The 15,725-nt window shown below is 43.3% G+C and overlaps 1 protein-coding gene and 1 long non-coding RNA gene across 4 annotated transcripts in view; both read left to right on the top strand.

Annotated features, from left to right (window-relative positions):
* The first annotated feature begins 727 nt into the window (after window positions 1-727).
* LOC140255713 (uncharacterized) lies at window positions 728-12,785 on the top strand. Of its 3 annotated transcripts, XR_011904527.1 has the most exons (6): window positions 728-867; window positions 6,419-6,572; window positions 7,758-8,224; window positions 8,493-8,697; window positions 9,750-9,960; window positions 10,061-12,785. It is a non-coding gene; the product is annotated as an uncharacterized lncRNA (long non-coding RNA). The 3 variants fall into 3 exon arrangements; XR_011904528.1 differs by lacking the exon at window positions 6,419-6,572; XR_011904529.1 differs by lacking the exons at window positions 6,419-6,572; window positions 7,758-8,224.
* A 1,412-nt stretch (window positions 12,786-14,197) lies between these two features.
* COL24A1 (collagen type XXIV alpha 1 chain) overlaps window positions 14,198-15,725 on the top strand; it is a 110,318-nt gene continuing 108,790 nt past the window's right edge. Inside the window, exon 1 of the mRNA XM_072343519.1 lies at window positions 14,198-14,400. Within this exon, the coding sequence (XP_072199620.1) occupies window positions 14,345-14,400 (56 nt within the window). The 5' untranslated portion in view covers window positions 14,198-14,344. The remainder of the gene's footprint in view (window positions 14,401-15,725) is intronic.

Genomic DNA, 15,725 nt, shown 5'->3' with positions numbered 1-15,725 from the left:
TATGCAATTCAGAACCTACTTTGAAGTGTACCACTTATGCTGTGAAGCAAACCAGACCCACACCTGCTTACACCACTACATTTATACCTTTTCTAAATGGCTGTTTCATTAGCAGTCGCTCATTCTACTTTAGAGGGTGTAAACAGACAGATGGCTTCACTACATAAATCACTTTCACATGAAGATAGATGTGCCTTCTGCAGAAGTGAAATTTGTGCCTTCTTTTGCTTACTCCTAAAAACAGGAATGTGTATGCAAATTTCCTATCTGCCAGCAGCTACAATAAATTACTCTAGGGTACCTGAACCCTTTCCACATTGAACTTCTATCTAGAAGTTCAAAGAAAAGGTAAATATTTCTCTTATTTTTCTTTTATTATTTTTTTTTCCCCAAAAGGTGAGGCAGGTGCACTCAACAGCTTGAGAAAAGGCTTTAACCCCATGTTAACAGATTTGAGGATGCTGTGGTTTTGATTCCATACCACCTCCTTGCACATAAATTGCTATTCAGTAAACAGGCAAACATGTAAATGACACAAGTACAAATAAGCCCCCAGATCTAGACTGGTGATTAAAGATGTTATTGTCCTCTATGTCAGAAACAACCCAAGCAGAGGGCCTGGGTAAAGCTTCAGCTGAGATTAATTGCCTCTGATTGTTACAGTCAGTCCCATTCAGCCCCTTTCCCTATATAAATCCCAGGCCTGAAACTGTTGCTGTAAGGATGAGGTGTTTGAGGTGTTCTTTTGCAAAGCCAGTTCTTGTCACCTGGGTGAATGCAGACCATGTTTTGGGTGTCTGCTGGGACAAGCAGTGTTAAAGTAAGGTTGCTGTTGAATGTTGTGGCTGGAGTACTGTGCTTACTGAGGTTGGTATGCTTAAACTAAATTGATTCTTTGTAGAATGATGGTGTTTTTTTATTATTATTATTTTCTTTCTTTTTGGGCATAAATGGATGTATTTTTTCGTATTTTTTCCTGTGTTATCCAATGGTTTGTTGAATCAATGCAAGTCCTGTACAGGGGGAGATGCTTTGAGCTGTTGTTTGGTTCCTCTGTACTTCTTGCTTTGTTCACTAATTTTTATGTGGGTGTTTGGAGATTTGTTCTAGGCCAGCTTTAATGTTAAAGAGATATTTTGGTATCTCAGTGTCTTGCTGCTGTATGCAACTCTTTCTGTTATCATACGTGTAAATGTAAAGAAGCAGCAATGCATAAGCCTGTAATTACAGAGCTGTGCCATTTTGTTTCCTTCTTCTGTTTGTTTTTCATTATAGTGCTTCTCCTGTAGTCTTGGTGTAAAATAAGAACAAAACACATCAGTCTGCAGCAAAACTTCAGAAAGCAGCTGAATGGTATGCTTCTACCACCTATATGGTGTCAATGTCTATAGAATGTGCTATTTATTCACCTCTGTTAATTGTAGTATGCTTGTGAAGGGAACTCCAAATAGGAACTTCAGATTTTTGTAGTTAGCGGGAAGAAAAAAATGTCCCAATAGATAAAATATGCTGTGAACAGCACTGTTTCTAAGTATTTCCCATTAACTTCCTTGGCACTTACCACATGTCCACCAGATACAAGGGAAGAACTGCTGCCTGCTTTGGTGGTGTATGTGCAGCTGCATCCCTCGAGCTTCCATTGCTACTATCAGCAGTATCACACTGTGCACGTCCTTCAGCTCTGAGTGATTTACCTCTGTGCTAATAAGGAAAGCATTTGGACTTCTGCCTGTTGAAGTAGGCCCTCATCTGTCATATCCTGTGCGTTTTTGCCTCAACCTGCACCACAGTATGAATTAGCTTTGATAATTTAAAGCTCTCTGTAGGTATCTATCTATCTCAGCTACATTTTTTTTTTAGGTGCTGGATTAGTCAGACTGATGGGACCTGGAAGTCTTTATTATTTTATGGGACTGCCTTAGTTGTTTTTAAAAGCCCAAGTAGTTTTGATTTTACATAGAAAAGCCTTCATTGTCTCTGAAGGTGAGATGTTATTTTGTTTTGGAATGCTGACAGGTATATGAGGCGAATGGGCTGTGGAGGCGTTCAGAAACAGTTATTCCACCCAGTGCAGTCCTACCACTGATATGACTACAAGCTTTATCCTGCAAGTTGTGCTGTCTGTTTTCAGCTCAGAGATTCAAGGGCTTTGTTTTTCTGATAGCTTGTTAAGAAACATTAATGAGCTTTTGGAGCTCTCAACAGAAGTAAACTCATTTAAAACTAGAAATGTGTCATTGCTCTAGCAGGCCAGGTTTGAATGAGAAACTGGTATTGTATCTGTGATATGGAGATCACATCTATGGAGGTGTTGCTCATAAGTCTAAGGATAATATTTGGATTTCTAGACCAGAAGCTGCTTCAAGAGCAACTGTTGAGTGTGCGTATGTATGGTGTGTTACAAAGTGTTGGTGTCACATCTGCTGTGGAGGGACAGACAGCTCAATGCTGTGGCCTGTTGAGGCACATCCTTTGCTTTCTTGTTGCCTATTCTGTAACAGTGGCACACATTTGGTGGCAGAATGATCAGATTTATCCTTCTGTATCTGCAGTAAGCAAGCTGAGGCCCTGGCATCCAGGCATGCTACAACACCCCTGGCATTGCTTGCTGAATAACACCAATTTTCACCCTTGCTCACTGCTAGTAGCATTTGCATTCATAGTGCTGTCAAGAAGGATGTCTCCTGAGAGAGCAGGGGAACTGGATGTAGCAATCTCTTTCCCCTCGCTACAGGAAATTGGACAAGAGTGAATTTACCTCTTTCTCCTTTGAATTCATCGCTCAGCAAGAAACCCAATTGTAGCAAAGCATTCCTACTGTTTTGGCACAGCAGCTGCATTGCTTTCTTGACCTGAGAATATCATTTGGTTACAGTGAAGGAGATATGATCTTTGGCGACAGGAGCTCTAAGGGGAGGGAAGAGCAATCTTGAGTGCTGTGCTGAGGAGAAAGGATTCTTTGTCTTTCGAAGCAACTTGAATCATAACATGTTTACATCCAGATGGTCTTTTTGGCCAGCAGTGCATGCTGGTGACTAGCCTCATGCAAAGCAGCTGAGGCCTGCTGTCACTTTTCCCATGGTTGCTGGGTGGTGCAGCACTGCCATGAGCCACCTGTGGTGGCAGAAGAGGAAGTACTGTGTGCCACTACCATGTCCAGTGCACTTACTCCTGAGGTGGGAAGATTCACAACAAGTGGTTTACTTGCACAGAAGTCCTCTGTAAAACAGGTTTTTAAGCAAAAAAACAAACAAAAACAAAACAACAACAACAAAAAAAAAAACCAAACAACCACAATTACTAGAAGTTCTCAGCTTTGCTTTCTACTGGCCCTGTCAACCTATATTGTCATCTGTGTAAGGGAGTGTATGGTAACTGTTGAGTCATAGCCTGAGCCACTGATTGAGCACCTGGAGAAAGGATCTGGTCAGCCCTGGGAGCAGAAGTGAAGGCAATTCAGCTGTGGGACCAGGAGGGGTGAAGCCTGGCTGCACCTCTTAGGCCTCATTTAAGGGCTAACTATCACTGGGGAAGGTTTTCTGGTTGGACATCCCTCCCTTGTGGCGTTTCTATTGCAGACCTAGATCTTGAGATGCTAGTGAGCACTTTTTCTTTTGTAACATTTTCCTATTGTGCTGGTCCCTTTGCTGTTAGAAAGAGTGAAACAGCAAGTATCCAGATTTTCTGCTTTCTCAGAGACTTTCCAGGTCTGTAGGTGACAGAAGTAGGGCATGATTTTTGCAGCTGCATGCAGAGACTGCCGTGTATTGGATTTGCATTAAAAAGCAGAGATGCTCTGGATGCCTTTGGTGCTCAGCAGGCAGATGGACACTGAGCAGGGCCATGTGGCAGGTCACAGCCCTGCTGCACTGAAGAGACTGCTCACAATATGAACTAGATGTATCACAGTAAAAGTGTATATAACAGTAATCTCCTTTTTCTCTTCACTGCATGAACTCTAAGCCTTGTAGTTGAACCTAAACTCTGCAAGTAATATCTCTGCTGTCTATAATACAACTGTGGATGTGATGATACAGAAGTTCTTGTAAGCTCTGATGGCCCTATATCAAAGCAAGAGCTGCTTCTTCCTGTCTTTCAACCCTTGCCAAGGGTGCCTGGGTGAAGGCTGACTCCTGGTCCTAGGAAGGGGAGAATGTGGGAATTCTGTGCTGAGACCTACAGCATGTGTTTGGCAGTGGCTTGATCTGTGGGCAGAAGGGCAGAGTCCCCTCCTTCCTCCTATAAATGCTTTTTCTTGATTAATGGTCTGCATCTCCACCTTGGTTTTAATGGCCTAACTTAGAGCAGTGCTGTATATTTGTGTCTCTACAGCCAGCAAAATGTCCTTAATTATATATGTCTTTATATGTCTGAGGGAAAATTTCAGGTTTGAAAATGAAGACAAGAAAGGTTTCTATATTTGTAGGGCTATGCCTGTTGGAGTCCAGCTGTTTGAGTCTGATGACCCTGCTCTGATGTGTGGTCCCTGTGTGGGAATGCTCAGATGTGATTCCTACAGGGATTGTCAAGGATATCTTGGTCATCCTGATTTCAAGAAGCAGATAAAAGGGGGAACCCCACAGCCCCTCAAACAAGCAAGCAGAAACTCTCTGCTGTAAAAATCACTGTCTCTACAGTGTTCATTACAAGTTTTCAGTTGTACTTAGCCATTTGAGCATTACATTTAGTATTGTGCTTGACAGTACTAAATGGATCTTGTTAAGATGTGGCTTGGTCTTGACTATTGTCTGCCAAATACCTTTTCTTTGTAATCTCCTCAAGCATGATATGTGTTCTGGGCTTATCTGTAGTACCTGCTCAGATACTTTCTTCCTTTTAGTTTTTCCATAATTAATCTGCACAAAAACCACTAGCAACATGTCATCATTTTCAGAGCCCATTCCATTCCCTACAAGAAAATCAGAGTTTGTTCTCCTCTAGAGTGAAGAGGGAACTTGTCAAAGCTCACGTGGATTTCTCCTTGTTTTTAGTGTATGAGCCACAACTTTTTCCATTTATCTGTCTAAAACTGCTCTGGAAAACTCATCAAGATGCATTTGTTCACTTACAAATGCTGCTGAATCAGGGAATAAAATGAAAAAGTAATTCATGCTCCATGCTTTCTGGTGATTTTTATTTAATGTTCTGGGAGGTAGTTCTTTCCTTTGTCACCAGCTCAGTTCTGTACAAATCTCTCAAGACATAAATTATTAAATATGCTTTATAGATGTCAACTGGTCATGTTGGATCATTTAATGCCTTTCAGTTATGGACATGATGTCTGAGAATATGATAATAAGTACCTGCTGGCTAAACTGAAATGCCAGATGAGAAGAAATTTTGATCATTTAAAAATTTACTGTAAAGAATGATACTGCTTCCTTAAGTTTTTCCTTCTAATGTCACTTGTTGGCTGAACTGTTTCTTAAGACATGGACTAGACCCGTTGTTACTAGATGAGCTGGAAAAAAAAAAGATGATCATCGGGAACTCAGCAATCCTGTTTCTATCCTTACCATTAATGCAAATCTGAAATACAATAATGAAAATTGGTGCAGTTAAGGGGAAAAAAACCAACAAATTTAAAGACTGACTGAATGTATGTAATAAGCAGCTGGATTGTGTAACATGTGCTACTTCTAATGAAATATGGTTTTGATTCCATCAGTCAATGACATCTCTTGGGAGCCAACCCTGTGCTCCTAACTGCAGCACTGGTGGCTGGAGAATGTGGCTGAGGACAGCAGGGTTTGGTGGCAGACAAAGGTGTGAGGAACAGGCGAAGGTCTTAGTTGTGAACACAGAGCTCAGGCCAACCGCTGCTTCTGTCGCTGTAGCTTCACAAAAAGAGGCTGTAAAGCAGTTCTGTCTACAAGGTCTTAAAAGCAAACTGCCATACTTCATTCTCCTTGAGAAAGCAAACAGTGTCAGGTTCAGAGTGAGAAACTCTTTTTCTTAATAAAGAGAATAATGCTCTTCTAAGTAAATATGGCACTGCTAACTTCCAAGTTAGGCATATATCATCTTCCAGATTTAAAGGTGTTTGAAACTGTTTGCACGAAACTATGGAGTCTATAAACTAACCTTTCAGAGGTTTGGGGGCAGGGATACTATTACAATTTTTCAATTGCATGACAGGTCTGAAAAAAAAAAAAAAAAGAAAGAAAAAAAACTTAAAAGCTATCCTAGTACAAAGTGATACCTCACAGTGGAGTTAATGTCTCTCTAAAGCAGTCTCTTAGCAATAACATATATGTATAGTAACTCATTTCTTAGATCGTGGAAAATCAAAGTATCTTTTTTCCTGGTAAATGCTAGATGTAGTTCTAAGAATTGTTGTGGATTAAACTAGGTTCTGATATCTAGTGTTGTTTGGCTCCAGTAATTACCTCAGTGTGCTTTCTTCCCCTTACCAAAGGATACTCAGCTGCCAATGGAAGAAGAAGGCCAAGCAACGTGCTGACTAGTCTGGTTTCATGGTTTCATACAGATGGATATAGTGTGGAGTCTGAGCTCAATGCAGTAGAAATGAAATGCAAGAGTGAGGCTGCTGATGATTCTTGGGACAGAAGGTACAGTCCAGTTAAATAGGAATGCTAAATGAGTCCCTGTTAGTAGATGTTTTTTGGCTTTGTTTTAAAACTGAGCATGAAGATCATCAGTGTGCAGTGTTTGCAATTTTATTTTATTTTTTCAGATACATGAGCTAAAGCATATGTGACAGAGAATAGTGTGGTGGTAGAAATGTCAATCTGAACAATCAAGTACTAAAGAAGCTATCATAACACAGCTAGTATTATTTGGGATGGTCAGCTCTTAGTCCTTAAGGACTACAATACATTAAAAAGGTAACTTAATTCCAAGTGTCAACATCTATCAAGATTTTTGCATTTTGAATAGTTAGAGCTATACAAAAGCAAACTGCAAAGGAAGCAGTTGTGATAAGAAACTGTATTGCAGAGCTATGATAACAAGAAAATGAAGACACCTGCTAGGTTTTGAAGTTCGAGGCTGCCACAATACAATCATCTGATCCCATTGTTATGTAGAGCAGCTCCGGAGGAGCTGCGTTCTAGGACTGGGGAATGCTCCAGAGGACCTGCCCAAGCTTTCACAGGAAGTCTGCTTATAATCAACTTCATACTGCCCCAGTGAACTGGGAACCCCCTCTTCCCAACACCACAAAAAACAAACCAACAAAAACCCCACAAATTTTAATTTATGGAGAGTATTATGCTCAAGGAAATAATTTTCCAAATGTTACTTCAAGAATAATGCAGATAATCTGAAAAAAAAAATAAAAAAAATGAGGATGTTTAATTTTTTAGTATATTTTAGTATATTTATTTAGTATATTTTAGTATATTTATATTTTCAACTATAAAAATATGTTCCAAGGTAAGAGTTGCAATTTCATGTGAAGGAATAAAATATTTGAGAAAATGTATTAAGACAAATTTTGTTCTGACTCTCCTGCAGGCAAATAAGAGTGCTGTTGTATTACATATGTAAATTCAAAATCACTGCAAGTTAGCTATTAAGGGAGAACACTTTGATTTGGGAAGGAACAGTTAGCTTACATGTGTTGGGAAAGTGAAGTTAAACATCTGATAATCATAAATGTCCTTTTTTTTTTTTTTTGTAAGCACATTCTATTGCCACAAATACTTAGGAAAAAAAGCACTCCCCAAACCATAAAATAAGAGAAGAACAAACTACAGAATTTTTATGGATTTTTTTCTTCTTATTGGCTTTAGGGAGGTCTACATTTTGCTGTGTGAACGTCTGCCTCAACTGGATGACTTCAGAAAGCTTTGTATTGCCCTGCCAGTTTCCAACGGGAGATGAAAACCATATTGTTGTGCCTATGTTTGAAAATGGAGACTGAGTTAAGGTTTGGCATTACTGGCTTCTGAGAACACACCTAAAGTCTGCCTGTGAAGTAGATGGAGCCAGTCTGTGTCTTGCCTTTCCTCTAACTTTCCCCTAAAATTCTGGTAGGTTTTGAGGCTTTGAAAACGTATGAGCTCCCTTGTGCTCAGGTGAGACTTTGCAGTGCATTCCCTGGAAGATGCCAGGTATGATGCTGACTTGTCTTAAGGGGAACCTGAGCATCAGGAGAAGCTGGAGTCCCATGAAAAATCACCCATGATCCTGCAAGGACTTCAGTGCTCAATTTGCAACACTGCAGACAAAAATTAGTGCTGGTTCTTTGATTTACGAGGTTTGGACTTTTCAACTATAAAGATATTCATTAAAACCTTTGTGTATGTTTGGGTCAACAGGGTCCGGTTACTTGCATCATCTGTTGTTTGACTGTCTTGATTTCTAAGCCAACACTGCGTAATTCAACAACCACAAGGCTTTTATTGCTCTCCAATAAGAATAATCCAGGCACATGTGGCCTAACAATTTTGTTTGGTCCAAGTAGAGAGTCTCATCTTTCAGTGGTATCCATCTCATATCTCTGTTCTTTCTGACATTTTTATCAGAGCTTATCATTTTGGTCAGATCCACTCTGAGAACTGTCTCCATTGTGATGTGGCTGGAGATAGACAAGAGGGGATGAGTTGCTCTGAAATCACTCTGTGCCTGCGAAGACCTACTCCTTTCCTGCAACAGAAGTTCTTGCTCATATATCTAATCAATAGTAAACAACTGAAGAACAGGGCTAAAACCTTCGTCTCTAAAAATAAGGTAATGAAAATACCCTATTAAAAATACCATGCTATATTGGTGGTACAGCTGCAAAGGATTTACAAAAATTAATTGTGCTACTATTATAAAAATATCAGCATTGAAGTTGGTGCCAGTGTATTTTGGTCTGGGATACTACATATTCAGCTGTCTGGTATTTTCAGAAAAAGCAATCTACTTACTCTCTTCCTATATAGAAACTTTTTCCTGTCACTATATATGCCTCATTTAGAATGCTTAATTTGGAAATCGAGTGTCCATAATGCAAAAGTACCAAGTCCTACTTGAAAATAGTTTTGGCTTGCTTCTTCGATCCAGAAGTTCTAAGAAAACAAATAAGCCACAGCTTCTTCCTTCACTGGGAGCTAAAGAGCACTGGAAAATCTTGATTATATCCAGGGAAAAATAAAGTGGGAAATAATGCAATTTCTATCAGTGATGTTAAATATCTCCTGAGTCTAGAATCCCTTTTAAAAATGAAAATCAGTAGCAAATACTGTCAAGTTTAAGTTGCTCCTTTGTTTTACTTGTTTTAAGTATGCTATTTGGTAGGAGACTCGAGATACTTAAACACAGACGGCAGTGTGTGGAAAGTTGGAGGAAACTTTGAAATGCTAGAGCAATAGGAGAAAATATATTTTTAATTGTGATTTTTAATGTGTGAGAAGATGTCTCCATACTCCAAGGTGGAGATTTAATGTGGTTTTCAGCTACTGACCATTGGTAGCTTACCTGTTATCTGGTATAAAAGCGGAGAAATGAATCTTTCTTTGATGAGATGTTGGAACAGCCTGTCCTGGGAGGTGGTGGAGTTGCCATCCCTGGAGGTTTTCAAGCAAAGGGTAGATGTCACACTGAGTGACATGGTCTACAGCAGTCACAGATGTGGACTGATAATTGGACTGGATGATCTTATTGGTCTTTCCAACCTTTACAGTTCTGTGATTCTGCAGCCTCCCTCTGCTGTGGCCAGAAGATAATTCTGAAGAAACTGAACAAAAACATTAAGCACTGAAGAAGGAATATCTGGAAATGCATTTTTCTGTTTGCAGAATGCTGCTGTGAAATCTTGCCTGAGAGGCTGGACGCAAAAATGGACGAGAAAGATCTTCGTAGGACTAATAAACTAAGGAATGAAGCATCTACCCCAATTGCTGAGATAACTGTGGGAATGGATTTGAAAGAAGACTGGCCTCATGTGCAGCTCCTTGTGGCTCAGGAGCAAAATACTTCTTAGATGACTGTGCTGGTTCTTCCAGATGTGTGAGTAGCTTTTATTGCTGCCGAGACTTGCAAGCTGGCTGCAAGCTTCCTATCAGTGTGGTCACTCTCCAAACTGAGCTCTGTTTTTATTCTCTTACAGAGAGGTGTTTTAAGGGAAATGCGTGCAGATTTTGTCCCACCAAATGATGTCCTACAAGATGCTGAGTTTTGGCCTCTTCTTCCCATGCAGAAGGGTGACAGCAAGCACTACCAAGAAGACCAAGTGTTCCTGGGAGGCACAAAGGAATGTTTGTTCACATAGGACAATCAGACCTTTCCATGTTTTGCAGAAACAATCTTTTATCTCCCTTCATAGATGGTGTCAGAGCAGGCTTTGTACAGCGAGAGTGGTCTGGGGTCCTTTGGAAAAGGCTCCTCCATGAGAAGGAGGCTTCTGGAGACCAGCTGGGGAAGTTCTGCAGTGCAGGGGACCATGCTGTGACAGGAGGTTGCAGCCCCTTGGCTAAACACAACTGCTACGGTCTGTCTTTTTCTCTGTCTCTCTCTGAACACACACCTGTAGAGGCTGTGATACAGTCCTGGGCATGCAGACTTCTAGTCATGTTTATGGACTTCATCTACAAAGGAAGGGGATTTTCAGTTCAGTGAGTATCCCAGAAAATGCCTCATGTCAAATGCATCTTTCTGCCTGTGGGAGTGGGTGTCTCTGCTTTCTGCCTGGACTGCAAAATACTCCATCAGTGATGGGATAAAGATTAACTAAAAATGAAAATAAGTGGATTTTCTCTAAATCTGTTTTTTCTTTCACTAGCTTCTTTTGAGGTGGAAATTTACTGTGCTGCTCTTGGCTGTTTGGCCTATTTGGTAACTGTAGTCTTCTCATCTGGTGGGCCATTCCCGTGATTCCCACATTGTACTTCATTCTTCCTATCGTATTTTCCATTCACGTATTACTTTCCTAATAACTGCTTCTGTCTTCATTTAATATTTTCTTGTGTGTTTGGCCAGCTTTCTCTGCATTCCTGGTGTGGTGTATGCCATGCCATCAATGGAACAAGGTAGCACAGCTTTACATGCAGGTGTGGGGTTGCTCCTTCAGAGCAGTTCACCTCAGTTGCACATTTCTGATTTCTCCAGCTCTCTTTTGCGATGGATCTCTTCTATAGCTGTGACTTATTATAATGGATGCTATCAGGTCTCATAAGCAGTTGCAATCACCCTGGATTTGGTGAGGCACCTTTCCCAGCCAGAGTTTCTGGAGCTCTGTGGTCTGGAGCACTTACTCTGTCTTGTGGTTCACTGAGGCTCTCTTCTGTTCCTTGCTCCTGCCTGGACACGTTCCCTTGTTTGCTTTAACTAAGTGTCCTAAGGAATCTCACTGGTCTATATGGTCATTTGTGGCTTGGCAGTTTTGTCACTTTGAACTGTGCTTTTTTCAAAACTTATTCAAAAACTGAAAATGTTATTTCTCCCTAACTACATCTATGAGGAAATAATGGGCCCAGCTAGAGGTTGAAGGCAGACAATGGTCATTACAGTTTCTTTCACATCCAGCAAAAACTGATGGTTTCAGAGTTGGAGGCCCTCTGATTTTAGCCAATTGTTCTCAAAGACATGCTGTAATCCTTTCCATTTCTTGTATTTCTTAATCGCATTTGATAGGTTGGTAACTTTCTTTAACCAGAGCAATGTGTTAAACATTTTTTTGGCTGCCACAGAGAGAAATCTAAACAAATATTTTTGCTGAACTGGGTTCCAACAGTTTTGGTACATAGCCTAACACCATATATTGTGGTGTGCAGGGAAAACAGTTTGCCAAAGGGAACTCAATAGCAGCAAGGATCTTCTGCCAAAATATCTTGATTCTGGGGCTGAACCAGGAAACTCACATGGGTCCTGTTCTGCTCAGGCCGAAGTCAGAGGTAAAGTTCTTACTGCCTGCAGTGGGATAAGGCTCAGACTCCAACATGGAGCATTTATGTTCCCATTTCACACATTTTCCTTCAAATTCTTACTCTTTTTTTTCTCTCTGTATTTTTAAGCTCTGGAGATATATGTACCATTGCTCACTCCTGTACTTATCCTAGAAGGGGAATCCCATCTGGGAATCACTTTCCTCACCTCTTACACCACCTCAAAACAGCTCCTGCTTTGTGTATGCAGCGAAGCTGGAACTCAGCAGCCATAATCTGGAGTGACAGATGAGCAAGTTAGTTCATGAAGGGAGGAAAAACTTCTGAAAAATGAGAAAATAAAAATATGAGCTTACAATCATGTCAGAAGGGCCAGAAGTCGTGTCTTGAAATAATTAATTTTGTATTTCACTAGTCCTGGGGTATACCTAGGGAGAGAAATCAGGGATAGTCCGTAGTCAAGCATGAGAGAGCAATGTGGGCTCTGGGGACATTTACAATAGGAAACGAAACTTCAGCATCAGTGTTGCAATGAGAGCTAGCGTGTTTGGAGCTTGAGTGTGTCTTTCAGTGTATTTAGCTCTGGAAATAAACACAAGTAGTCTGATAGCTTTAAACATGTCAGGTTTAGTGCATTGGACAGTAAGAACCCCTGGGAGAAGGAAGTGTAACAGTAAGACTGATGCTGACTTTTGGTGTGAAGCTTAGAAAAGGCCTGGCAAGTCTAACACACAAGGTGATGGGCTACCAGGCAGGATCTGCAGGTAGGATGTCCCCACCCCATCTCATCACATGCTGCAGGATGGCTCTTCAGTGTGCACTAAAACAAGGGCAAGACTCAACCAGGGTCACTCTTGCTCCAGCATTCTCTCCATAACAGCCTTACTGCAGATGCTGGAGTGTTAAGAAGCCACCTTATGTACCTACCAAATATCTGATGTATCATTTAAGTGACTGACAGATTTCATGGAATGGCACCAACCTGTTCCAAAACAAACAAAAAACATCTGTAATGTGTACAGTTTAGTCATTTTAATGCTAATAAGAAGTAAATAAAATGCTACACTGAAGTTGTTGGAAACCATTCAGGTGTGGTCTAAAGCAGAAAGAAATGCTGACAAAGACTTCATTGCAGTAATGTCTAATACCTCCCTGGGCAGGTATGAGGTTCTTTTCAGTGAACAAATAAGTTTTTATGTTCTGCTGGCACTAATTTTTATAGATTCTGGTTGATTCGAGATGCAGAAAATAAACTCCGGTGTGAAATGAAACAGTACAACATTTGGGTGCCGTCTCTAAGAGTCATTTTTCACCTGTAACTTTGTATTCTGTTATACCCAAGAACGTTAGCGGGTCTGAATTTGCCGTTGCTTTTGCATCTTTATACCTATTCCCCTTTACCTGGATGACACAGTAGGGCTCTTTCAGCTGAGTGGAGCATCCTCGTCTTGCTCAGTCTTCCTCTGCGCTTCAGCAATTCTCCTGTTTCCTGAATGTTTACACTTATTTCCTGCCACCCTCTCCATCACACCTATGACTTGAGGGTCTTCGCTGTGGTCTGAAGTGAGATCTTTGTGAAATACCACCCAGTGAGAGCCAAATTCCACACTCCTAACTTGCATTAAATTTCTGCTTATGTCAGTGGAAGCTTTGCTAAGTGGGGCTGGCAGCTTTGACCATGGGTTTGCAGCACAGAGTATGCCACAATCTCTCAGAATATTCGACGATACTACGTGTGATCTGGGAGACAACTTGCACAGGGAGAAAGGTATTCCAGCTTGTTGCTGGGACAGGGGAGGAGAACTGCTGATTGACATTCTGTCTTTTTTTTTTTTCCTTTCTTTTTATCCCTTCAGGAAGAGACGGCAAACGGTGTCATGTTTCTTATGGCACTGCAGTGTTACAATGTTACATCTGCTTCAAACTTCTTCCAGACGGAGCCTTGTTGAAAACCGCCGTTTACACTCGAGATGCAAAATCTTCCAGTACGCTCAGCCCCGTTTCATCGCCCCACGACCGCGGTATAACGCAGCTCGCAGCCGAGGTTCCCAGCAGCCCCGCGCCGAGCTGCACCACCTGTCCGCGCCCCCCACCTGGGGCCGCCGCGCAGCTCCGCTCCCGGAGCCGCGCGTGGCCAAGCCGGGGTCGGAGCCGTCCCGCCCCGGGGCCGCGTTTGCTGATGTAATCGCAACAGAGAGGGCTGAAACCCAACACCGCGCGGTGCGGAGCAGCGCGGCTCCGCCGCCGGGTGCTCCGCGGGGCGCGCCCCCTCGTCCCGCACCGCCCCCGGCCTCGCCGCACCGCCCCCGGCCCCTACGCGTCCCCCCCTCCGCCCCGCCGTACCGCCCCCGCGGGCCGGGGCCGTGCGCGAGCCGCCCTCGGGCTTTGGCGGAGCTCGGCGGGGAGCTCGAGGCCGGCGGGGGTTCATGGACAGTACCTGAGGCTCCGGTGGTGCGGCGTTCGGCTCCGGCTTTCACTCGGACCTCCGCTGCTCGGGCAAATGCATACAAATGCATTTGGGAGCCGAGAGGACAAGGCGAGGACGCATCTCTCCCGCGGCACCAACGTAAGCTGGGTTGGGGAAACGTGAAGGCGAACGGTGCGGCCCCGCGAGGACACGAGCACGGGGTGGGATCCCCGTGCCCCTAGCAGCCAGCTCACTGGGCAGGTCTCGCTGTGTCTCGGGAGTTGGCTGCTGGGTGCCTGTTTCCCGCACCGAGCCCGCCGGGACGCTCCCTCCGCTCCACACGGAGAGCAGTGTCGGGTACCCCGCAGCTCTTCGGGTCCCGCAGTCGCTGGTCCCGTCCCTCAACCGGAGCGTAGGGTGCCCGTGCGGCCGCAGTACCCGGTCTCCGAAAACGCAGCGGTCTGGGAGCTGGGGCTGCTCTCATCACAGTGAGTGCCGGGTGAGGTGAGGCGCCCAGCGTTTGTGTGCGTCCTGCAGTAGGCTTAGCTTCCTCTGTTGTATCCTCTAAATGGCACAGCTCTTCTCCTTGCAGTCTGCCTAAAAGAAGGTTAAGCAAGGTAATTAGGGACTTCTGATGGCTATAGTGACATTACGCAGGCTACCGGCGTGCGTCTTCTTCGTAAAGAACTTGCTGTGTTCGGGCAGTAAATAGAGTGACGTTTGCAGGGAGCTCCCGGTGGGAAGGGGAAGGACTGTATTGCGGCGAGCTCTGTGCTGTCTGGGTCCGGTGAGCGGCTCCATGTGCCTGCCGGAGGCTTCCCGGGAGCTGCCGGGTCTGAGAGCCTGCGGGACTCCACCACGAGCTGCGTTGGTGCAAGTTCACAGAAGGTTTTGCTGATAGAGAAATGCAAACAGAATTATGGAAGAGGTGCACACATGTTGTTTATCTGAGAGATGCATGTCACTGAGATCTGATTACTAGATGTAATATAACTCTGAAGTTATACGGACAGAATTTTTCTTGTTTACCTAATTCACTCGAGAGAAAGCAACCTGGTTGCTTGCCTGTGCTAAGAAACCAGACTGTTTGCTCAAGGATCAGGTTTCCTCAGCATGTCTCAAACTAGTCTGTCCCTTGCGACCCAGACCACCCCCCTGAAGGTAGTGCTCTTGGGTCAGGCTGCTGCCTGCTTTGGTACAGGGACAAACTGAGTGAACCCTGTCCAGAGCAGAGCAAAGAATGGGGATGTACTCATAAAATCAGCCCTAAAATTACTTTTGCTGTTTTTGTTGTTGTTGATTGGGAGTGGGGGGGGGGGGGGAGAGTGGTGGTAGGGGGAAGGGAGTATTGTTTTGTGGGTTTGTTTTGTTTTGTTTTTCTTCTTTCAGAAATGCAAGCAAGTTTGACTGCTGTGGATGTGCAGTTTATTACCTTGTGCCACATGCTGTCCCAAGGGCAACTGGGCCTTCCCACAGACCACACT

This window comes from Excalfactoria chinensis, chromosome 8, assembly GCF_039878825.1.
Source record: "Excalfactoria chinensis isolate bCotChi1 chromosome 8, bCotChi1.hap2, whole genome shotgun sequence".
Classification (NCBI taxonomy): Eukaryota; Metazoa; Chordata; class Aves; order Galliformes; family Phasianidae; genus Excalfactoria; species Excalfactoria chinensis.
Note: the sequence above shows the minus strand (reverse complement) of the source record. Positions and strands in the feature narration are given on the sequence as shown.